Source organism: Danaus plexippus (genome assembly GCF_018135715.1).
Source record: "Danaus plexippus chromosome 22 unlocalized genomic scaffold, MEX_DaPlex mxdp_33, whole genome shotgun sequence".
NCBI classification, from domain to species: Eukaryota; Metazoa; Arthropoda; class Insecta; order Lepidoptera; family Nymphalidae; genus Danaus; species Danaus plexippus.
In genome coordinates, this window is record NW_026869856.1 from 1,202,295 (window position 1) to 1,226,813 (window position 24,519).

The following is a 24,519-nucleotide window of genomic DNA, read 5'->3' on the forward strand; positions in this document are numbered from 1 at the left end:
TTTGTCCACTTTATTTTTATGTCTGTTAGGTTGGTAGACTGATATCTTTATGTGTGTGTATACAGTATTATTATGAAAATGTGAATGTGTGCGTGAAGGAGATTGTATGGGTTTTCGTTCTTTATACCATTTATTTATTTCGTAATCCGGAATAAGCTGTTCTTAATTTGAATTGCTATTAGTTATTGCTTTCAGGTAAAACTCTTGCTTGGGATAACATTTTGTCACGAGAGCATGTCAGAAAGTCCACGACACATCCATGGCTGGGTGTATTGGAAGTGAGATTAGGTAAAATTAATTACTTCAATAGCATATTAAAACACACAAGTGATGATGCATCAAAAAATACTACCGTCTAATAAGGTCTACATTTGTTTTATATCGCCCGAAGAGCTGAATGATATTTTCAAATATATTATATCATATTAAAAAAATTAAAACAGTTAAATAAAAATTGTCTTTGTCCACCGGAAGGGTAGTGAGGGAATATTATTTAAGTTTTACATCAGACAGATTATGTTATTCATAATTGTTTGGTTCAGACGTATCTAGGCTAGTTAAGCTGAGATTATATTTTTCTGACTTAAGTAATCCATTCAAAATTACTGATTAATTATTATCATTATTTAATTCCATCAGAAACTAAAAAATCTAACTTACCAAATACTATTAAAAAAAATTGTGTTGAAAAACGCAAAACTTATACTATTTAGATTAAAGTTTTATTATTTCCAAAACATCTGATCCTTGTAACTGTAGTATATAATGAGATCTAAGATTTTCGCGAGTTTTATTCATTTAAATGAAACTAATATTCAAATGAAACTAGTATTATTCGGATTTACTACGCGGATTTTATTATTTAAAAACTACATAATCCCGACGTTTCGGTTACTTTTCAGCAACCGTGATCACGGGCAGACGAGATGTAATAATAAAAATTAAATAATAAAAATCCGCGTAGTTTATTCGAAAAATATTAGTTTCATTTAACTGTAGTATATAATTAGGACTCTTTAAGGTAACGCCGATTTTGCAACGGGTCTGATTCTACTGGCAAATCGTCTGGCTGTAGGTAACGCAAACGATGTTACAAAACTTGACGAACAAATATTAAGGTATGGTAATAAAAAAAAAACGAAATATTACGTATTTAATAAAAGATAAACGTTTAATTGGTTTTCCTATCAAATATTTTATTTCACAGATCTATATAATAATAAATAGAAACACTATTACGAGTTAATGGTAGACATTTACGTCTTACGAAAGTCACCATCAACAAACAATGCTATTATTTTATTTCGTTGGAAGTGAAACATATTTTTTTACTAAGAGCTTATATTTAGAAGAAAATCAATTAAATCTATATTTCTGACATTTGGCTGTCATCTATTACAGTAATAGATATTATCTTTATATAAAATTTCAAATAAACATATTTTATTGTAAAAATATCAAATATTTCCGAACGTATTATTGGAGATTTTTTAAATTTAATATTAATCATAAATTATAAATTTATTATATTTTCAGGACTTCAACGAGAGCTATATTTTTCAAACATCACATGCCGAGCTACTGTTACGTCACAGATTATATAATCCATCCGGAGTATCAAAATAAAACAGTGAACACACTGGCGTTACTATACCTAGACTGTGACATTAATTGTTTGTATTGATGTAACTTTTACGATCTACTTTCATAACTTACATGGGATAAAAGAAAACTTAAATTATACGTAAATTTCGATTAAAATTATATAATATGATACATTTCGAAATCAATATTTTTATTAAATGTTGACGTTTGACGTCTTCAGTTGCGATCAATGACATCCGCGGGTGCAACCGGGAGCAAGAGCTAGTTATTATCTAATTTGTTATTTATATTAGGATTGCTAATAAGTATAATTAAATTAATTTATTCCAGTGACACCGATAAATTGGCTTGAGGGAAACGTTGGACAGAACACTTACGCCATTGGTTTGACTGATCGTACGTTGGACATTTTTACATATATTGAAATTGTTATAAGATTATTGATTGTAATTCGTATCATTGAAGTTAGAAAACATTATAAAAGATTAAAGAAAGCTAAGAAACACACTGAAAGAGAATATTTAGACGGGTACCTTTAGATTATACTATAGTCCTTTGAAAAATGGCTATTCAAACTCTGAATGAAAGACTAGTGGATATTATTCTAAAAACTTTTGGTCACTATTAATATATAGATTTTTACTCTCTCATTCTAATGCTGGTTAAATACAAAATACTAAACACAATTTCTCAGTTGACTGTATTAAAAATGAATAATTATGTGTTGTCTGTCCCAGTTTGATAACAAAAAAACCTACCACACATTATATTCTTAAAAAAATATATTCAAATAATATATTGCGAGCGAAAAGGCTTCGGAAAATAAATGTTTTATATGTTCTTTACAACTTTTTAGAGAGACATGATTTCGTACAGATTTTGTATAACATGAAGAGGATTGATTCCAACAGCTGTATGGACTTTTATATTAAAGAAGAGGTAATAGTGTCATTATATAGTACTACTTTTTGCCCGCGACTTCGTTCGCTTTAATTTCGTCATTAGTAATATATGTATAGCCGACCGGGCGAACTGTATTCCGCCCAAGAGGCCATAAATATCCAGATATTGGAATTTTTAATTTATTTTTTCCTTTTCGATCGAACAGAATTAAATATCCTATGTGGTATGTACGTCTCCTGGTTCTAAGCTATCTCCCCGCCAATCTTCAATCATATCCCTACAGCCGTTCTTAAGTTATAAATAGTGTAACTAACACAATTTTCTTTTTTATATACATATATATATATAGTCTCGAATCATATCAGTAAAAGTTCCCAACTCACATTCCCGATTAGTTTAAGATGTCGGCAAGGGATGATCGCGATCTTGGCTCTGTTTGAGTAAGCTCTTGGTTACTTAACCAACCCATATCGGGCAGTTGTGGCTAAAGATTACAGTTTCTATATTCGGATAAAAGGCTATCTGCGGTATATCTACTCGTATGTGTTATAGAATATTGATATGTTTGTTTTAGATAAATTTTGATTATCTGTGGCCAGAACATTGGACATGTTACGTGGTTGTGGATGTCAAAAAGCAATGCGTCTTCGACTCCGGTATGGCCCTGGTTACAGAGAGTGAAGGCAGTTTGAAGCTGGTTATACAACACTTTTATAACTCTCGCTCTTCTAGATATACGATATAATTTTTAATTCCACGTATGTTAACGAATACAGATGACTTTTACACAGATCGGTATAAGCGTTTTGGGCCCTGGTTGTGCACTTCCATCGAGATATATCAGCTTTGAACCGTACGTGCCCTGGATAATAGGGATCCTGGGTTACAGACGAGCACTGGATGATAAGAATGTCACATCCACTACAACGGAAATAACAGCTATTTCATCAGATGACATCATCAGTGATGTAGGGTACATAGACGATGATTTCTACTTGCAGAAGTTAAACGACTCCACAATGACGTTGCAACCAAGTGAGCCTTTCATTATATCACACATCATCGAACAGAATCGCACCTCATTCTATGACAATACTGAGATCTAAGATTTTCGCGAGTTTTATTCATTTAAATAAAACTAGTATTATTCGGATATACTACGCGGATTTTATTATTTAAAAACTACATAATCCCGACATTTCGGTTACTTTGCAGCAGCCGTGATCACGGGCAGAAGAGGTGCCCTCGTCCTCGTCCTCGTCACGGGCAGACACGTCGTCTTTGCAGCAGCCGTGATCACGGGCGGACGAGGTGTCTGCCCGTGATCACGGCTGCTGCAAAGTAACGGAAATGTCGGGATTATGTAGTTTTTAAATAATAAAATCCGCGTAGTATATCCGAATAATACTATGACAATACTTTCGCATTTTGTACTATTTTTTTTTTATTAAATTAATACCATAATAAATATTAACATAACTTTCAGAATATAAGAACGTAAATGAAGTACCATACGGCAACTGTACGAAACTAGACTCGTTAATTTACAGAGACGCGGGCATTATAAGGACATCCAAACGACCCGCCACTGGCATTTACGCTGTTGGGTTATTTAGTGATTCATTAATTTAGCATTTATTTTATATGGATTACTTGATTTAGAGATTAATAATGGTCTCCAAATACGCTAAGAGATAATTAAATTACGAAACAAGATAGATAAATTTAATTATATGTTTAAGGTTAATGAAGAATTCTTGCAAGGCACAAATGTCTTATTTATGAATCGTTTTAAGAGTTCGTTGTTTTTGTATACAACAGACGATTCAGCGTTAGATCGACTTGTTCATATTGCCTTATATGAAATTTTCCGATTCCAGCTATCGTTATACGATCTCTTTTACGAGGAGATAACTTGCGTAATTGTGTCTGTCAGATGTGACAGACGATCGCCGTCTAAGTTCTGGTTTGACACCGGCTTCAGAACTGATGATATGGCAGACATTATAAAGATAGTGCCACATTACAAGAGAGGCGAGGAAGTACCGCCCAAAATATTATACTTAACCGATTCGTTTGTCAATTACGAAAACATTGAGACCGCTAATTTAGTTTTTAAATTTGAATTCACCGCTCAAGCAACGATTAACGTGGAATTTTATGGAATTAAAAAAGGAAAGCCTCGTCCTTCGGAGACGAACAGTAAGATATTGAAGATATATTTGTTTTATGATTCACATAAAATTCTTTTCTAAAACAATTATGTCTCTTTATAACTACTAAGTGTGTTGTAATTTTGTTGCGTTACACGACCACATACACTTCATATAGCACATACTCATATTATTCGTTGGCTATGTTTAATTTAATTCATACTTATAACAAGAATTTTACCACATGTTCGACAATCAAAGTAAACACGGAGAGTTCACAGTTTAAATCTAAAACCCTTACACATGGTAGTATGAAAATAGGTTTATAGACGATGGACTGCAAACTGTCTGTATTTAACGTAAAATTAAAATTAAATAAATATAAATTTTAAATATTTAAACTTAGTATATAAAAGTTTAAATTATATAATCAAATCCGCAGGCACCAAACCACATGCCTTCGATAACTTGTTTCCAAAAGAAAAGGAGGTGAAAATGAGAAAAATATAATGAAACCGATCTTATGTACTATGAATAAAATAAAATAAATTAATTTAAACCCATGTCTAAATTTTTATTTTAATAAAAAAAATCATTTTTGTTAAATATTCATAAGATATTTCACTCGCAGTATTTATTTATAAAACACTATTTAAGTATTAATTAATCTAATTTATTTTCATTTTGGTTAACGCATATAGAATAATCCCCAGTAGCTGGTTTTAATAGAAAACGAGTCTAATCAAAGCCTATAATATAATTCTAACCTTTAAATCCAGACAGGACTAAAATCAATACCCTCGAATATCTCGATTAAATATTCTTTCTAGATATATATAACAATTGTTATCTACATATATGGTTTCAATTACAAAATCTATTAATAAATTTACTATCAATTTCCTTGTTATATATGGTACAAGGTATACTGTGTTACGCCAGTCGCCGGCTGTATGATATGTTAATATAATTAACACTCTTGTTGGACAGGATGAGAAACATCTACATCTTGCTTGTGTTTTGCATTTTTAAATCGTTAATGCACTCTCGTTACACATTTCTTATTCACTACCGCTTTGATATTAAATAATCGTTATGATTAAATTGTACTTTTATAAATTCTAAAGTAAAATCGTAATGACAGCGAAGCTTGCTATGATAATGTTGTCTTCTTTTCGTTACTTTACAAACCTTTTCTTATAAGTTGTCAATGAATATAAATGATTTACGTTGTAAAGGATGCTTGTTTATAGGGCAAGTTAACACAGAATACACGTACATGTGGAAAACAGTACTTGTACTCTAAAGGTGAACTGTAACTCTTATCGAGTAATCTCAGAGACCTGTATTTCTTTACGCCAAAATATATTTATTTATATAGTAAAAATATATATAAATTACGAACAATAAGTGACAACTTTATTTGATTACGTTACGTTCTAAATTGTGTTTTAAAGTTTTTGAGAACTGAAAAAAAAATTGTAAAATAACAAAGATCTGAACATTACTCTACGAAAAAAACTCATATAAGTTTTTTAAGACGAATTAGAACTAAACAGTATTTAAATTATTTTAACTCATACATTTCTGAACATGATAAATCATGAGTGTAATAAAAATGTTGTTTCAATGCAGTTGCCGCATCGGGAGTGCAACAATTTTAAGACACGTCTCCGAAGCGCTGGAGGGCAATTATTCATGTAACCTACCAGAATACTTGCTTAATAACAGTTTATAAACAATATACATTAATTACGAACAAGATAATAAAATGTATAGAAATATATTAAAAAGCTTGTTCTGTTTTAAGCATGAGTATTTTTAAACTTAAAAAATAAATGCTCTTAAAAGTGTAAGTACTTACTTACATGTATAATCTTTATACATACAAAGCGATGCTTAAACTCAAATGAATGCGACCATCTAATTAAGAATAATAACGATTAAACGCACCTTTCAGTAATATCATTTTATTGAAGGGTTGCGGAAAACATTTAACGCTTCGTTTAACTGTGTCGTAACAGTTATGTGTGTTAACTGCATGTCGAAAGTTAAACCGAAATCTTACTATAACTATTGAGATGTCTCGCTCCAGATAACTTTACACTAATTCACTTAAATTAAATGACAATTATGTTTAAGATACAATTTTACCTTTAATGTCTTTAATGGCGGAATTTATCTATAAATCAAAACAAATATTACACCATACACTTATTTGAAGCAAAAAATATCACTAATGGATAAATAATGTAAATTTAAGACTAAAATAAATAATTCAAATAAAACTATTTTCAAGTTATTCTCCTAAAACTTTTTTTATTTTGTATTAGTATTACATATATAACAGGGCTTTAAAATTATCTGATCCGCCATCTTGGCTGTTATCCCGCCATTTTAAATGACACTGTCATTTGACAAACGTGTATACCAAAGTTCAATCAAGTCAACATTTTTGCTTTAAAATTGAGTCATAAGATTCCCCGAACAACTTAAAACCTTTGAAAAATTAAATAAAATACAACACATTGAAATGAAAATGAAACTAAGTTTTGGGGATACCGTGATTGTATTATTATTTTTGAGAAGGAACAATGTTCTAACAAAATAATAAAAATCTCGTACTCACACAAAGCACTTGCTTATATTTTATATGTGAGTATTGTAAAATCCTTGATATCATTACATATCAAGTAACACATTTTGACAGAATGATGACAGCGAGCAAAGAAAAACGAAAACAATATTTACAGTAACGGCCAAGGATAGTTCTATAAAGTTTATTTAAATAAAAACCACAATCAATACATTAAAATATCTTTTATTGATTATTAGTATATATTAACTTGGTCTGTGGACGTCTCAATCCAGGGTAGATAGGACAACATGTCTAAGAACCGTATTGGAGCAGAACATCCCGGTCCTTTTATACTGAAGCCGATCTAAAGAAAATATATACACAACATATATACTAGCTATATCACCTGGTTTCACTCTAGTTTGTATTCATCTGGAAAAACATCTATCCAAATTTTTTTATATGCATCCAGATATATTTATGTCAAATGTCAAAATTTTATTGATCGTTTTTCGCTTGTCCATTATAATACACATTCATAAAACATAAAATAATAATATTATTTTACGCGTATAGTTAGTTAAGACCAACTACTATCATATATGTATAATATATACTTGCCAAAACCCAGGTTCCAGTCGTGTTAGAAGCAAGTACCATGCCGTTGTCCCACATACAATTCTTCTTATTATTCTTAGCAACTCCGCAGTGATAAGTCGTTGGTTTGTAGAAACTGTCTTCGTATTTGAACTGTAGTAAATACGTCAATAAGTAATTGTATCAAAAATTCCTAAAGGCTAAATTTGCATAAGATTTTCCGAGGCTTATATGCAATTTTCAGCGCTCATGATGTCGTCTTGTTTCGAGGTATTGTATAGATTTTACAAGTTACTCTTAAATTTAAAAACTCACCCCAACACGATTGTAAAAATCATCGCACAAATCCCGATTTACGTATTCGATGTTGTAAATAGCTTTTTCTAAAAGTTTATTATCTGAAAATTTTAACTTTAATTATGTCGAATATAATGATATATTAAGACTTAACAATGATACAATAACAATTACTTTAACCAAAAATGATTATTTTATTTAGATGTATTTTTAGTAAAAAAGAACACATATATATATATACATGTGTGTGTGTGTGTGTGTGTGTGTGTGTGTGTGTGTGTGCGTGTGTGTCAGAGGTCTTCATTATAACACAGGCAGCAATATGACAACAATACTGAGAATAAATTTGAAGATAGGACATATCAAATCATATCAAAAAACTAAAGAAATACGTTTTTATATATTTAGAGATTTTTTAATATGACTTGACCCTTCTTCATATTATATATTGTAGGAATATGAGAGGGTAGGAGAGAATCAATGTAGGAACATGAGAGGGTAGGAGAGACTCAAACGACATATAAGCAGTTGTCAGAGGACATCAGGGCTCTTTTTCGTTCGTAACGCGCGTTGGTGTGATAGTTTAGTCGTTAGTAGATTTTCGAAGTGTGTTTAAATCTTTCGATTGTATTATATTCGGATTTCATTTAACGATTAGTTTAAATCAAGATAGTTGAAAGTTATTCATTTAGAATTGTTTTTATTTTTGTGTAAATTTAATAAATTTGCAGTGGAATTGTATCGAATGTTATTTTTTAAAAAGTCAATTCTTACCTTGTTTCTAAGAATATATATATATATATATTACAAGAAAATGTTGGATAAAACTAATGCATAACTTTAACTCATATTTACCATCTACGAAACCTACCGCGTACAATTGATTTTTGGTATTGTAATTGATATTTGGTGTACATATCGGAATTAAATCGTCTGAAAACAAAACAAAATTAATTTAATTTTTTATAAAAAAAAACTTACACATTAAAAAAAAGGTTATATGTAGTAAAAAATTTAATTGACCTATTTGACTTATAATTACGTCTTAATATAATCAAAATTTAAATATACGATAAAGAGTTTTAGACATTAACTTATATGAATATTTATAATTCATCAAAGTATTAAAAAACATGAGTACCGTTAAATTCATAGTCCAATTCAATTAATGCTATCGTGTTGTACGTTATGTATTCGTATTCGGGATGAAGATGTTTATCTCTGACCGCGCAGGACCAAGACTCCCCATCTTTCAATATAAACATCGCCCTTGTTTCCCTTCTAAAATAATATATATTACCAAACATTATAAACCTCAAAATTTAACTAATTTTTTAAAATCACTTTAAAAAAATCAGTATATGTCAAATTTAAGCTTCATTGAAGTAGTTTGTAACGAAATTCCCCCCTAACATTTTTATCAATGCGCTTACCAGAAGTTTGCGTTATCACACCGCATACGGAGCGTTAAGCGTTTTTATTATATCTTACATTATAGTACTAAAGTAGGTCACTAGATGTGAAACGAGAAATCCGTAGTAAGTGTGAGAATGCAAACTTCTGTTAACGATACTTAAGTAAAGCGATAACTTTAATTAATGTTATCGGTAGTTCTGTTTGTCCGTATTCAATAATACACACCTACATCAATCATTAAGAGGCTAAACGATCTTGTATTTCCAGTCATTCTAATTGTTTTGTAATTATAATTGTTGTACATAAAAAAAATATGTCATTTGTTCAGCGATCAGAGTAATTTTATTAATATAATTGTAACATTACCATAAACAATTTTTATTACAAATATATTCTATAGATTTAATCTAAAATGGTTTATATATTTAATTTAATAAATAATTTATTAATGTAGAACAAAACAATTTATGAATGACGTCAGAAAGTGTAATAATTTTTTGGTAATGTAATGATATCTAAGATTTTCGCGTGGACACATTTAAATGAGTTTCAGTTAAAAGTGTAACTATCATCTCGTCTTTGTGATCGCGGTTGCTGTAAAGGAACCGTAACGTCGGGAGTATGTAGATAAGAGACGAAACCTCTTAGCATTCAATGGATTCACCGTGCGGGTGTCGGGTCCGTCGTTGCAGGGAGAGGAGCTTCAACAGTGCCTGGGAGTTGCGACCCAGATGTAGGTTTAAGGGGCCCCTAACTAACGCGCGTTAAACGCTCACCTCCACTGTCCAAGCTCCTCTCCCTACCTAACCATATTTGAAAAGAACCTACTAGGGCTGCCTTCGAAGTACGTTCCAAAGAACGAATTGATGTCAGTTCTGGACAGGCCCAAGTCTTTTAGTTGGTTGTAGAGAGATTTAGCCGTTATACCTCTCAAATATAAAACGCATAGTATCCGTAAAATTCAGTTTCACTTGATAATGTAGTCTTATAGAAGGATTATAATATCGACGATAGTACACATACATAAAATACTTGCCCGGGACTTACAGCCGCGTGTATTGTATACGGCACGAGCGGAAGCACAAGGTGAAGAATCTAAATTACCGTTCCTATTACGAGTGTATTGAGACTGGAATCGTTTGTAATTTACACACTCGAGCGACTGAATATCGATATTTAAATACAAAAGTTGGTGAGGATTTATTGATCATTATTGCTAATCCACTGAAAAATTACTAAAATGATTTTGATGAAACATCACAGCAATGCAGCCTAGAAACCAAGATAGGACAAAAAACTGTAATTTAGCTTCCAATTCCGAGTGTTTTTTCGAAATCACATCATAACAGGAGTATTTTTTTAATAAATTCAGACAAAATACGTCCCCATCTACCTTATCTCTTCACATTTTTCTCCGAGTCCAAATTCCAAAATCCACTCGACAGAAGTCGTGTACCAAAAGCTAGTATAAATTCAATGCACTTCAATATTTAAGATAACAATAAATATCTTACGCGAGATCACTTTTGTGCACTCCGGCAACATCGTGAGCGTTCGCCACGCCATAATTGTGTTTTATCAATACCAGCCCAGTTAAACCTATTTTCATTGTTGGACCATCATCTGAAAAAATGTTTTTTAAATCATATATTAAACCGCACACACGAACACGCTTGCACACCCACACATACGAACTATATGATACACTGTTTTTGCGTCGGGTCTTAAAAACACATATAAATTTAAATATATATATATATATAGGTTTAGTATACAAAAAAAAAACAATTTTGATTATCCTCTAACAACCAGCCTGTTCTTGTTAGTATAATAATTATATATAGAGTTCAATTATATAACATTATACAAAGGTTATATATAATTACTCCATACTCCCAAACATTTATTCTCGTCTTAATTTTTTCGCCATACATACGTGAGTGAACTCGTAGCACACCCAACCAGGGGAAATGCTTAGTCTCACCGATGTTGCCCTCGGTAACATCTGGTGTTTTTGTTTCATAGCAGCTCGGCTCACCGTTAACTTTAATAATAATAGTTAGTTTGTGTACTATATATACATATATATAATAAAAAAATATATAATTTTCTTCACATGTCATAGACAAACACGAAATTTTGTTATCTTTGGTTTATTTAAAAATGTTGCCAAGAAGAAAAAGAACTTTCAAAATAGATCATATTTATTTTAATTGTGATATTGGAACCGACATTGAAAATTAATAGATTTAAATGTCGTTTCATAAGATATAATATAGTGATATGGATGACACAAACAATAAAAGATTAATGAGTTACTTTTCTTACAGAGATACGTATATACATATGTATATGTGTGTGTTTGTTTGTGTGTGTGTGTGTGTTTGTGTGTGTGTGTGTGTGTTTGTGTGTGTGTGTGTCTTACCATAGATTTGAAGTATTAACAAATAAAATACAACGAAAACCATTTTTGTTAACACGATATAAGTGAATCAAATCACATTTTCAATTGAACGTAAAATTGCTTTTTCTTTGTAAATCATAAAACGGTGTGCTTAAAACTGTGGTCACTTAAGTATTACCGTAAGATATATGTAGAGAACAATAATTGTTGTTTTTTTTTTTACGCCAGTTTTTAAACATTTATTTTAATAACAATCTAAGTGTTAGTTATTAATAATACGTAAGTCCAGTTTGTTGTTGTGATTTTGACAACTGGAATTTTGGACAGCAAATAATCTTAATAGGTTTATTATTTCTTACAATTTAATCTAAGAATATGTAGATCGAGCATTCACCGAACAAAATGCAGCTCTAGCAAATTTAACTTGCTAAAAAGAAAGAGTCTTGGACTTAGACTTACTTAAAGAATCATAATGAGATCTAAAACCTTCGCGAGTATTCATTTAAATCAAACTAATATTTGTCTGTTAACTATGCGTATTTTATTATGTTTAAAAACTACATACTCCCGACGTTTCCCGACGATTCCCGACGGCAGACGAGATGCGAATGTCTGTCATTCGGTCTGGGACAAGACAAACTGAACGAAAAATATTAGTTGCATTTAAATAATCATTTCACCACAAACAAATCCTATTTGATTTTTGATATCCATACATTATAAAGTATTTTTATCACAATAATAACTTATTTGTTATAAATAATAACTTAAAATGGCAGTAATTAATGCGAGTTATTCTGTAGGAGCGTATATTTTACAACGTTGTAGTGTAACGTATTTCCATAAGTTGGTGGACAATTACTAAGCGTGAAGACTGAACCCACAGAGAGATATTGTTTTGCTATGTTAAGCTAAAAGAATTGTGAAATAAAAGGAGGGTATTGAACTGTATTGGTAAATATTCTTATTATTAGTAATATATTTAGCGGATATCGAAAATATTCCATTTGATTATATTGCCTTATATTGATACCGATTAATGAGCTGTCATGAATTACTGTAATAGAAAAAACGATAGCATTTTTTCATACGAAAAATATTCTTCTATAACTATTGAAGGATCTAAATTTTTTAAATCAAAAATCAGTATATAAATCATGATAATTACTAGTTTACTTAAAAAGTGACCTTCAACTCTATTACCAATTATTATTGCGATTATTATCGTTGAGGTAAATTAGGGTAAAATAATATAAAAATAATTAATTTTATACAACCTTAATATCTAAGAAGATAAGCTGAATATTAAAATAAATATCCCAGTGGAGTAAGCCCCTATCCCAACCATTAAAAGATAAACATCTAAGCATATCTTATCCCGCAACTAAATTGCATATTGTTAACACTATTATCAGAAACCGCAACTCCATGATAATGGTAATTTGACATGGACGCATATACCTCTTACTGGGGGGTATAGAATAGAATAGAATAGATTAGAATAGAATAGAAAATAAATTTCTAATCTCAAAAGGATTATAGTTGTAATTTATCTGTTTAATTTGTTAATAAAACCACGTTTTAAATATCAATTATGTATAGTTATATTACAAAGTTGCTTTATTTGATATGAGAATATATTAAAATGGTAGAGATTATGGTATTGCTTTTCATTTAATTAAATTAAACTAACTGTTGCTTGTGGCTTTACCTGTATATGAAGCCCCATTTGAGAAACACTATATCATCTTTATGATTTTTTACTTGATACAGTAGGACAAGCTCAGGGCAATGACCTTTTGCTTAAAAAATAATTATGAAATAGTTAATTTAATTAAGTCAACAATCATTAAGTTAAAGTGAGATATTTATCCTTTTTGAAAGCCCGTTAAAAACTCATATAAGTTACTCCTTATTGCAATATCAATCTTCGACTGCAATTCCTGTCAAAATGGGATCAGTGCTTCAGCTCGAACAAACAGACAGACAAAAAAAAATGCATTTTTAGCACAGATACCAAATATAATCTTTTATGCGTCTTGAATAGTTCTTAAATTGGAATTACAGACATTTAAATCTTATGTACAAGTATTATTAGAAATAAATTAGGCAGTACTTCCACTTAGATGTTTATTGCTCCACAACTCGTAACAGAATTCCCCCAGTCTAGCACTCACATCCTATTTATAATATTCAAAGGTAACATTTTTAGGTGAGGGTAACTTACAATATCATACAGAGGGCGCTAGTTTCCCTCATAAGAGTTTCCATAAAATTATAAAACACTGAACATTACGTAAAACATGCAAAAGCTCTCATTATAAATTATAAAACCAATTGTTAAGTATTTGGACATTTAAATTACTGTACAGAAACGTCATTAACATTAATTTACACTATTATAACAAATATACAGATGGCGCTAGTTCACTATTACAACAATTCCCAATTAATATCAGAATATAAATAACTTTAAGCTTAGAATTATCAAGTATATCACAATTTAAATTATTATAAATAATAATAACTAACAATATATATACAACAAATATAAAACGCGTTTAAAGACAGACGTCTGTTTAATATTCTAAATATTTAAAACCACGTTTTAGTGAAACAATACTGTTCATTCTATTTCGTTCATTCAATCGACTATATGTCTACCAAGCGTCGTCAAACATCCAATAAAATCCACACTACTGAACCAAACGTTGCTCGTTTCTTGTAACAAATGATTTCAAGTAACATTACATCTGCGAATGTACGAATATTTCCTGCTCCTTAAAATGTAAAGTGCTGTTGTAAGTTATTAAACTTCACAATAATATGGCTTATGTATTAGAATAACGGGAAACTAGAATTATAGGCATATAATTTTATGTTATCATACGCAGGAAGCAGGGAATAGATTTAAATAAGATGGCTTTGACAGTAATTTTGCTTAAACTTAATGGTACAAAATAAATAAAAATGTTTGTACTAAATATCGCATAATATCGATTTATGCGTGCCTAATATAAACAAACTTATATTAAAATGAAATTAAAGCTGATATAATTTATTTATTCTTAGTACGAGTTTGTATTGTACGTAATACCAACAGTTTAAACGATTTCAATCCATAAATCAACGGTGATGTAAATTTGTTGCACGCTGTAACCTTGTATAAGAACAAAATAGAAGTTTTAAGCAAGTAAAAAATAAATCCTTAAAATATCAGCAGAAACAAAAGCCGAGACTATCAATAAATTTTATAAATAAGAGCAAAAAATATTTGTTCTATTTATGCGCGGACAAAAAGACAGGCCCACCAAGACAGCACTATCGTGTATACACAGACAGTCTTTGTTTATTATATATCGTTTGGTGTTGCCATTACAGCTAAGGTTACCCTTAAGAATGATATAAATATTTAAAATTTAAATATTATTACTAAAGCACTATTTTAATTAAGACGAAGTACATTTCTTAAGTGTAAAGGATTTTGAAATTATCTTCTCCTTAACACAACATCGGTAATTCATGGATATCTTATAATAAAAACCATTTACTTCCCTCAAACATCTCGGCTCAGTTAAAATTATCCTCTCTAACACTTGTAACACTCTGGCTATATAGTAACTGGATAATCCATCGTAAATATCAGCTTAAATCTGGAAAAGCTAAATTACTGGCACATAATGGTCCATAAGTCAGATGGTAATGATTCCTCTATTCCCACATAAAGTACATCATTACAGCGTTCTCACTCATACACCTAGCTTAATCATATCCAGATATTGTTTATCTTCAATATTTTTCCTATTATTCGAGATTCCCATGCAAGGGTTGCCTATAAATATTTTATAAATTTTTTTTTTTAACTACAAGATTTGATTTGTACTTTGTAATCGTCCTGAAGCATGAGATTTTATTTCAAGATTCTGTCAATCGTCCCTCAATTTGGTCGTACTATTTGAGGCCGATTATAAATGAATTAAGTGAACTACAAACGTTAAACGTTCTGTCTGTCTGTCTGTTTGTTCTGATTAATCTCTAGAACCGCTTCAATTCAACGAGTCTTTCACTTAAAGCAAGTAATGCAATAAGGAGTAACATAGGCTACTATACTATACTAATTAACCAATTTAATTAAGCTGCAAGTTGTCTATTCGACCTTCAGCGTGTTAAGCTATAACTGCTTTAACTTAAGACTATTTTTCAAGTTTCTAAAATATTGTATTTCAAATTTCATTTTCCCGAAGTAATCTCATTACCGCCAAGTTACGATATCATGAGGGGATCGTTTAGAATTCAAATCAAATCTCTTCCGGATATACGTATCTCAAAGGGCCACCATGCAGACAAAGCAGTAGGCAACAGGTAGCACACAATAAATCTTACAATTGGCGTATCATAAATAATTTCAATCCATTTTAAGGACAAAAAAATATATCGACCAAACGACTGGGGACGTAATTTTAGAAATGCCAAAATGTACTCACACAGGACAGGACGTCAAGTCAAGCGGTGATAACGCGGTTGTAGTTTTTACAATGAGAAAAGCGAAGGCATACAACAAAAACAAAGACAGTTACAAAATGTTACAATGTCGGATAAAAGAGCGGTAATGTTTTATCATCTTCAAATATTTTGTGCTTGTTAAAAGTTTCATATATGGCCGTGTGGTGGGACGTGACTTACATTTTAATCCACAAATTTAGACCGCTATCAATTTTTGGACATCGTTGTATTATGATATATTTTTTTAAATAATTATCATTTTTTTGGATATATCACATGAATACTTTAAACGACGATACCGATCGTTAGTCTTGGTTCGGTTTGTACTTTCACGTTTTCGGTTCGATTCCAAAAACCTTGCATAATCCAAGTACTTAGAACTTTAAATTTGAAACAAAAATTCATTTAATTTCAAAGAACAGATTTGAATCAGATTAGTTTGAAATTTAAACTCTGTACTGACCGTTATTAGTCATTAAAAAACTATGTTACTCACATTTAATAGTTTCTCCATAACAGGATATATATTTTTTAAACATATCATTAGTATTTGAATAGGATCTGAATGTTTTTACAATGAATAGAATATTATACTAGGAACTTAGCGTCACACTTAAGGATTTATCAGTTCACTATAAGGTCAATAAACGTCATTATAACGATAAATAATATAAAATTTAAGTCTTAATACATACTTTCATGTATTCCTCGATACAATGTATGTTGTATCATGAATTAATATTAAGTGTTTATGTCCAGTTATATTCCACACAATGATATATTAAGTGTCTTTACATTTACTTTTATTAAAGTAAAATAGCGAGCACGTACCGCAGTTGCATAATATTTTTCATTAACTAGTAACAGCAAATCTATTATTTTTGTCATAACATAACACAGAATAATTCTCTCTGTATGGATTGAAATAATATATGTATTTGTTGAGTAAACCGCTAACATTCAGACATGCATGCAAATACATAACATTCTACTTTTGATGTAGGTAAAAGTGAATCCGACACTACTGTTTGATACCGGTGAACCGCAAGAATGAAAACCAACCGCCTTGTTTGTTATATCATTTGATATGACCGCAGGTATTCAGCACAAAAATCTATTTCTTCACATAAACTATTCAGTACATACAAACAGATAGATACTTAAGTCCGTACAGACATACATACGTACTTTCATTACGTCACAATATTAAATAACCTAACTTAGTTAAACATGTTACAGACTAATCTAAAATTTTTACATTTGCTTACGAAGAAATTAACTTATTTTTTAATAGTTTGATATTAAACAAGTTTTAACTCGAGCCTTCTCTCTGACTTAAGGATTTTTGTAACAAAAAAGTTGTAATAGTAATCCACCCTTTATCAAAACGAAAATATTAATTGAATGTGTTCAATTGTATCTGCTTTGTTAAATGAGAAATATGTACAAAATATAATATAAGTAGAATTTGGGGTTATATAGCAAATATATTAGGATATCATTAAAATAAAATTCTAGACAAAATAATATTATATTAAATGTTATTTTAAGAAGAAAATGATTTGACAGACAAAATGTTATAAATATATGAATTGTTGAACTAAAGTACTTTATAATTTATTTAGTTTACTTGTGTAACGCGTTTAAGTATTTAGAAGTGTAACAAGTATTGGTGATGGCCAATAATTCTTCTGTCGATTTTCGAGAATATGATATTAAAATCTTAAAAGTTAAAAGCAGACGGGTTCAGTAATATTTTATATGAAAGAGAAAAGATCTGGTTGGAAGTGATTTAATACGTTACAAAGGAAATACAAAAGATAGACAAACATTCTATCTCGGGCTATCTCATAAATCTGTGTAAATAATATCGGAGCCTTTAAACCGGCTCGAAGGACGCGAAGTAGTGCGGCCAACGTTTGTTTCATAGTTTGGTAACATTTATAAACTGTAGCATCCAATTATATTGTTCAATTAATTTGTAACTTGGTTAATGATAACGCAGGCTGAAATCATCATCAGCCTACCGGAGCCCACTACTGAGCAAAGGCCTCTTCTCACATGGAGAAGGTTAGAGCATTAATCACCACGTTTGCTCAAGTCCGAAATCATGTATGGGCTAAAAGAATAATTACTATTAAATAATTCAAATGGTTACTTAACTATGGTATTAGTCATTTCAATCTTAACATATTAATAAAAAAAAAAATCCATTCTAAACAACAATTTATGGTCACCATCATCGGAACTCTATAATCGAACCGATGACATGTTTACGACGTTCCGCTACACCATAGAATACACTACAGGAAAAAAAACATCTGAATTGTATTAGTGATTGACAAAAATCCTGCCTTTTATACAATCACCACACTTGCACAGTGACGTTTGTCTATATGGGAGCTAATATACAAGAATTTTATTTTATTAGATTGCTAATAAAATCACCGCTAACGAAGGCTGTGAATCAATGAACGTACAATATTCATAATGAACTCGGAATTCAAATTCATTGGTAGTCGAGACGGGATCGTAAGCAATAAATGTTCCAGCAAAATTTAATGTCACTCACCTTCAACAACTTGAGACCAAAAAATATGAATTACGTCGCGTCGTAACGTTAAAATGGAAGAGAAAAATATGAATCAATTGGTAACAATTGGATACCTTCTCCTCAATGTTACAAAGAAATTTATATTGTTAGCGTATTGTTATTTGTGCAATTTTTTGATACATAAGAAATCCAAGCTTTTTAACTCAGGGCAGCTAAAAGCCAGGATATCGAAGGAGCTATTTTATAAAGAGACCAAGTTGGGGGCGGTTCCGAGTATAATGAAGTAAGAGGTATTAACAAAAACCATAAAAGGATCACCCATGAGCTTCGGTATATATTTGTATGGTCCATTGTCACTGCGGGTATGTTTCCATTACACGATAATATTTTTCATAAAACTATAAAAAAATTAATGAAGTGGAGTGTTGCCTTTTAATACAATAAGATCTGGCATTTGATAAAACGGTTTTAAATAGATGTCGGTTCAATGACTTTAAATACGACTAATTAAATTTTATATGATACGATCCCATTTTAAAGTTGTTCTTAGATCCTTCCAAAACATTTTTCTTAACAAAAAAACTGTAAACCTTTTTTATATTCTTTAACTAATCTAGTTATAGAACATAAATACTATATATTCAACTGTTAATATTTTTTGGCATAATTTATTATAAAAAATAATTAAATTGGGTCTATTCTATTCCAGTCTTTGAAATATTTCCTCACACATTTCGCGAATGTCAAGTTCCGTTGAGTCAATCATAAATTTTTAAGGTAATACCTCTACCATATATTAAAAAACTTGAACGTCAATTTTGACGTTTCGTCAAAGCCGTTCGTCCGTGGAGACATATCACCAAAATCGTAACTAATCTCAGCGACACATAATACTTCCTCTTATGAATAATGCGAGCACAATCCATTTGTTTGAGTTATCGGTGTTTTTTTAAACGATTTAATACAATCTTTTCGGGTGATGTACGATATCATAATTAACTGGTATAAAAGAGTTTTGAAATTATAATGACTCGGATTGAGTTTTTTTTTTAACGATCTCAGTTATAAGAGCACTAGGGCTGTTTTACGATGTTGGAATTATAATTGTTATTTAAAGAGTTATGTTTTATTGTATTATAAATATCGTAGAACATAAAAATAAAGACAGTTCTAAAAGTAATAAATAAATCTGAGGTTTATTCGTGTGGGATTCCAGGGCGGTTGTTTGTGTAGCGGTGAAGAATTGTGTATTAGGAAATTAGTCATCAGGATATTTAAGAATCATAATTACATCACTTAAAATATATCTTACTAATTTAAATTATATATATTTATTTCATACACATATTTTTCTTTAAATGAAAACTGTCATAAGTAACAATCGGATGAAAATTCACATCTATAAATTAATTTTTGTTTTCGTCCAACAACGCAGCAATATTGTCCGTCATGGCCCAACACTGTTGCACGGTTTGATTTGACTTAGAATATTTATACTGGCTTCCTTATAAAATCGATCGTTATATTATTCAAATAGCTTATAGCTTGTCACAGCACCGACGCTAATAGCTTCTAATGCTTACAAGAACTGCTAAATCGCAACCATGACGCGGTTGCAAAACTTTATGACAGCCATTAATAAAGATTATTCATATAATACATACTTAAATATGTTGATTAAAAGTGCTAGTGAATTAATTTTCTTGTTTCATGTTTATATATATTTATTATGGCAAAAAAAAATATTACGAAAATTATCTCGATTTATAAATTATTTGCCAAATTATGATAGAGATAATAATGGTCGATTTAAATTATACTATGCTTTTAAATTTAATATGGCAATAATAAATTTGTTTAGATTACTAAGTAATTTATTGTTTTATAGAATTGAATGAGCACTTGCAAAATATGAAGTTGATATTAAAACACAATACGAGCAAAGTTTCGGGTTAAAACAAGAGATCATATGCAATAAAATTTTTACCATTATAAACGGGGATGTCTTTATAGCCTCCAATATAATTTCGACCCCTTTAACTCGTCACATTACCAACAAAGTTTTTCCAGTTATCTATTCAATAACATACGTTAAGAGACGAAACCTCTCAGCATCCAATGGATTCACCGTGCGGGTGCCGGGTCCATCGTTGCAGGGAGAGCAGCTTCAACAGTGCCTGGGACTTGCGACCGAGGTGTAGGTTTATGAGACCCATATCCTACGCGCGTTATAATATAACCTGAGGACATTTATGAACGAGTAACTAGAAAAGCTTCGTCTGTAGTGTGACGATGCAAACTTATAGTAAGCAGTATGTTATCGAAAATATTATTTATTCTTACGTAAGCTTAATATGAAATAACTTCTGAAGATGTTTGCAAGTTTATAAACTTTCTTACGTTTATATATTATCTGTCCTCAATTTTTAACTAAATACAATATATTAATACAGCGCTTAAAAATTAATCTACATGTATCACTTTCAAAAAAAACGTCTTTCATAGATAAAGTTTAATGAACTATTTAAAATATAAACCAATAAACAGTATTGAGACAAACTGACAGCGTAAAATAATATAGAAGAGTAGATATAGAATATACAAGAAGTAAACAAGGGGAAGGCGGATAAATATTGACGTTTCAAAAAGTTATAGTGATGTACTGCGTTGGTAATGGAACAATAAAGGTGTGAAAAGTAGGGAAATATATATATATTTATATGTCAATTAAAATATCCGATAAAATTCGAAGAGAGGAGATGGATTTGAACCTGCATATTCCGTGATATAGCGCCCCAAAAACTTTTCCAATTGAGCTATCGTGCCCTAATACGAATCGTGTCAATAAGTTGATCATGTGTGTTCTATATAAATCTTATTTAATGTTTTATGGATATAATATTCCAAATGGAGTTATGGTAATGCTTGCACGATTATAAAAATAAATAAAATTATAATAATTATATAATATTATTAAAAATTTAAATGAAAATAAATATGATCTAAAATTACAAGAATAAATACCTTATTGTAATATTATTTTATCCAGTCCCTAATATTATAATAATAGTAATGAATAAAGATCTAATAAATTTATGTCCCAGCTGATTTGTATTTATTTTATTAGCAACATTTAAGGATTAAAATTACAGTTTTATCATAAAATATACTTACAGCATTCTATAAAGCTTTTATATAAATACTTAGAGTATAACTTTATATTCGATATTAATAACATTTGGACTAATTTGGTTATTTAAGTAATATGTTTATTTAACGACTCTCATTGGCTATATTTTATTTAAAGATAAAATATTAATTCCTTTTAAATATACTTCACATTTTTTTGGTAACAACTTTATGAATTCCTATTATTTGACAAGCTACTACAAACGAAGCCGCCGCAGTCTCCAGACCTAGCACCCGGTGAATATTTTCTCTTATCAAGCCTCATAAGGATGATCACTGGATAGATATTTGGCTTCGATATCTTCATCACCTCGGTAATCAACAAAACTGAAACCCATTTTGATAAATACATACCGTATTATAAAAATGAAACTGAAATCTGTAATCGTACTTGAATTTTTGTAATAAAAAATTAAATTCAATCAAAAGAAATATTTATTCTGAACGAACCCGCTGTCTTTACTAGCCACCTGTTGCTAGTGCGCTTGAAGCGCTTATTTGTGTGATCATACGCTGGATATCACTTCCATTGTTTTGGCACAGAGCTGATACACTCACACTGCTGGATTTGTATTAACAAAGCTTAGTTAAAAACAACAGTAAGGAAACTAGCTTTCAAATGAATAAGCCGAGTCGAAATTTGTGACGTGTTTGAGAGTTACGATGCAATAGACAGACAGACGAACACCACTCTCGTTGCATAGAGGGTAAATGAATGATTTAATGTATTTAGAAGCTGAAGTAAACAGAATTGTACTTTAACCACGAGTTATCCTCGTAAAACTAAACGTAATATATAGATTTTCATCCGTAAATCTTCTCACGTGGTAGTGTCTGCATATCTATATAAAAACAATTAAAACTGTCCTGGTTTAGTTTCACAATACGAACTCATTGTAAAGGTTGTATTATATACAAGTAAAACTATAATTAAACATTCATGCCGCTTCAGTTAACATACAAACAAAAATATGCCTTAACAACCAGAGTTTACGGATGATATTTATTAAATATATATACATAAAATCAATCTTACGCAAGATTTACAGATTCAATAAAGCCTATACACTTGTTTATTATCTGTTACATCTTTGGACATGCTTATTTGTGTACGGACAACAAAACAAAAAAAGCTACGTATAAATATAGCTTACTCAAATATTTTTAAAGATCTTATTACGTATAACGTTGGAGGAGAAATCAAATAAAAATATATTAAAATACAGAAAAAGGTCTTAATTTGGTTACATAAATAAATCTTTGCATATTTAAGTCTTCTAATTAAATGTTTGATAAATTTATGGGTAGTTATTTAATAAATATAAATAAAGTAACCTCTCTAACTCCCCATGATAAGCATGTGAGATATTAATTCCTATTTTTCTTACGTAATTTTTTTACACCCCGTACACGTAAATCAAAGCTCGGTGTCAAACTTCTTATGAATCTGAACATCACATCTGATACATTGTTAGATGCGACCAATCCAAAGTTTTTGTTGCTCGGTATAATGATTTCACTATGTAAAAATAAATTAGATTCGATTTTTTTATAGTGGCTTGAAAAAGAAAGATTACGTGTTGAATTTCGCAATTAATCACTTTTAACTTAATACACAACTGACTGACTTAAGTAATAAAGGTTTTGTAACATTTCCATATAACCATAAACTTAAATCATATAAGTTATTCGAAGGCACATGTACGAGAGATTATTGTACCTTTAATTTAGTACATTTAAAAGTATTACTAGAATTTTATATTTTAAATTAATATTACACTCAAAAAATATTATCTTATGAGTAATTAGTTCATATATGTATGAAATCTTAATTATTTTTTTTTTATTGCTTCTAGAAATCATATTACTTTTATGACTTGTGTCTGTTGTTAATATCAATCTATTTTTGATAGTGTTTTTTTTAATAGATTAAAAAGATTTACTCTCCTAGAGTAGGAATCCGAATGTTTTGACAAGTACAAATGAAGACCGGTTTAAAAAAAAGTGCTAAATGTAACATTAGTTAGTTGAAATGTTATCAATTTATTTTATCTGTGAAATATTTTAGCAAATTAACGGCGATGTTCATCCATTAGGTTGCACAATAGAGTACATCATTGTGTGTGTATAGTGATAGACGAAGCGATAAGCAGAAGCGGGTAGTAAGACAACAAATCATAAAGATTTTTTTAATAAATAATAAGTGTATATGTATATACGTACAAAACATAATTGATGTATTTCAAATGTAATGTTTTATACACTACATCTTCTTTTGTTAATTTTAAGCCTCGGAATAAAATAGAAAATGTAGTAAGAA

General features: G+C 30.1%; 3 protein-coding genes across 4 annotated transcripts; 2 read left to right on the top strand and 1 right to left on the bottom strand.

The window, feature by feature from the left end:
- The first annotated feature begins 259 nt into the window (after positions 1-259).
- Positions 260-2,760, top strand: LOC133318719 (uncharacterized). Its single transcript, XM_061528793.1, has 5 exons — positions 260-278; positions 1,022-1,118; positions 1,537-1,673; positions 1,936-2,001; positions 2,462-2,760. Exons 1-5 carry the CDS (start codon positions 260-262, stop codon positions 2,596-2,598), a joined length of 456 nt encoding a protein of 151 aa, XP_061384777.1. The 3' UTR covers positions 2,599-2,760.
- Positions 2,761-2,909: 149 nt separating this feature from the next.
- Positions 2,910-5,215, top strand: LOC116773413 (uncharacterized). The gene is made up of 5 exons (XM_061528794.1): positions 2,910-2,942; positions 3,083-3,205; positions 3,300-3,543; positions 3,995-4,710; positions 5,104-5,215. The coding sequence occupies exons 1-4, from the start codon at positions 2,910-2,912 to the stop codon at positions 4,138-4,140; spliced, it is 546 nt and encodes a 181-aa protein (XP_061384778.1). The 3' UTR covers positions 4,141-4,710; positions 5,104-5,215.
- A 2,250-nt stretch (positions 5,216-7,465) lies between these two features.
- On the bottom strand, positions 7,466-12,109 carry LOC116773566 (probable threonine protease PRSS50). Of its 2 annotated transcripts, XM_061528881.1 has the most exons (8): positions 11,975-12,109; positions 11,486-11,593; positions 11,064-11,172; positions 9,275-9,414; positions 8,989-9,066; positions 8,152-8,234; positions 7,861-7,989; positions 7,466-7,603 (listed from the first exon to the last, which is right to left on the bottom strand). In XM_061528881.1, the coding sequence occupies exons 1-8, from the start codon at positions 12,015-12,017 to the stop codon at positions 7,493-7,495; spliced, it is 801 nt and encodes a 266-aa protein (XP_061384865.1). In that variant the 5' UTR covers positions 12,018-12,109; the 3' UTR covers positions 7,466-7,492. The 2 variants fall into 2 exon arrangements, with proteins under 2 accessions (XP_061384865.1, XP_061384866.1); XM_061528882.1 differs by lacking the exon at positions 9,275-9,414 and having other exon boundaries at positions 9,005-9,066.
- Between the last annotated feature and the right edge of the window lie 12,410 nt (positions 12,110-24,519).

What these genes read in the sequence shown, in the direction of transcription:
- LOC116773413 (XM_061528794.1), top strand. Translation starts at nt 2,910, where the DNA reads ATGTCGGCAAGGGATGATCGCGATCTTGGCTCT. An exon ending in ATGATCGCGATCTTGGCTCT is followed by an intron (nt 2,943 to 3,082) that starts GTTTGAGTAAGC and finishes TGTTTGTTTTAG; the next exon opens with ATAAATTTTGATTATCTGTG. An exon ending in GTGAAGGCAGTTTGAAGCTG is followed by an intron (nt 3,206 to 3,299) that starts GTTATACAACAC and finishes ACTTTTACACAG; the next exon opens with ATCGGTATAAGCGTTTTGGG.
- LOC133318719 (XM_061528793.1), top strand. An exon ending in CTTGACGAACAAATATTAAG is followed by an intron (nt 1,119 to 1,536) that starts GTATGGTAATAA and finishes TTATATTTTCAG; the next exon opens with GACTTCAACGAGAGCTATAT. An exon ending in CCTAGACTGTGACATTAATT is followed by an intron (nt 1,674 to 1,935) that starts GTTTGTATTGAT and finishes AATTTATTCCAG; the next exon opens with TGACACCGATAAATTGGCTT.
- LOC116773566 (XM_061528881.1), bottom strand. Translation starts at nt 12,017, where the DNA reads ATGGTTTTCGTTGTATTTTATTTGTTAATACTTCAAATCTATG. An exon ending in GTGCACAAAAGTGATCTCGC is followed by an intron (nt 9,415 to 11,063) that starts GTAAGATATTTA and finishes ATATTATTTTAG; the next exon opens with AAGGGAAACAAGGGCGATGT. An exon ending in CGACTGGAACCTGGGTTTTG is followed by an intron (nt 7,604 to 7,860) that starts GCAAGTATATAT and finishes TATTTTCTTTAG; the next exon opens with ATCGGCTTCAGTATAAAAGG.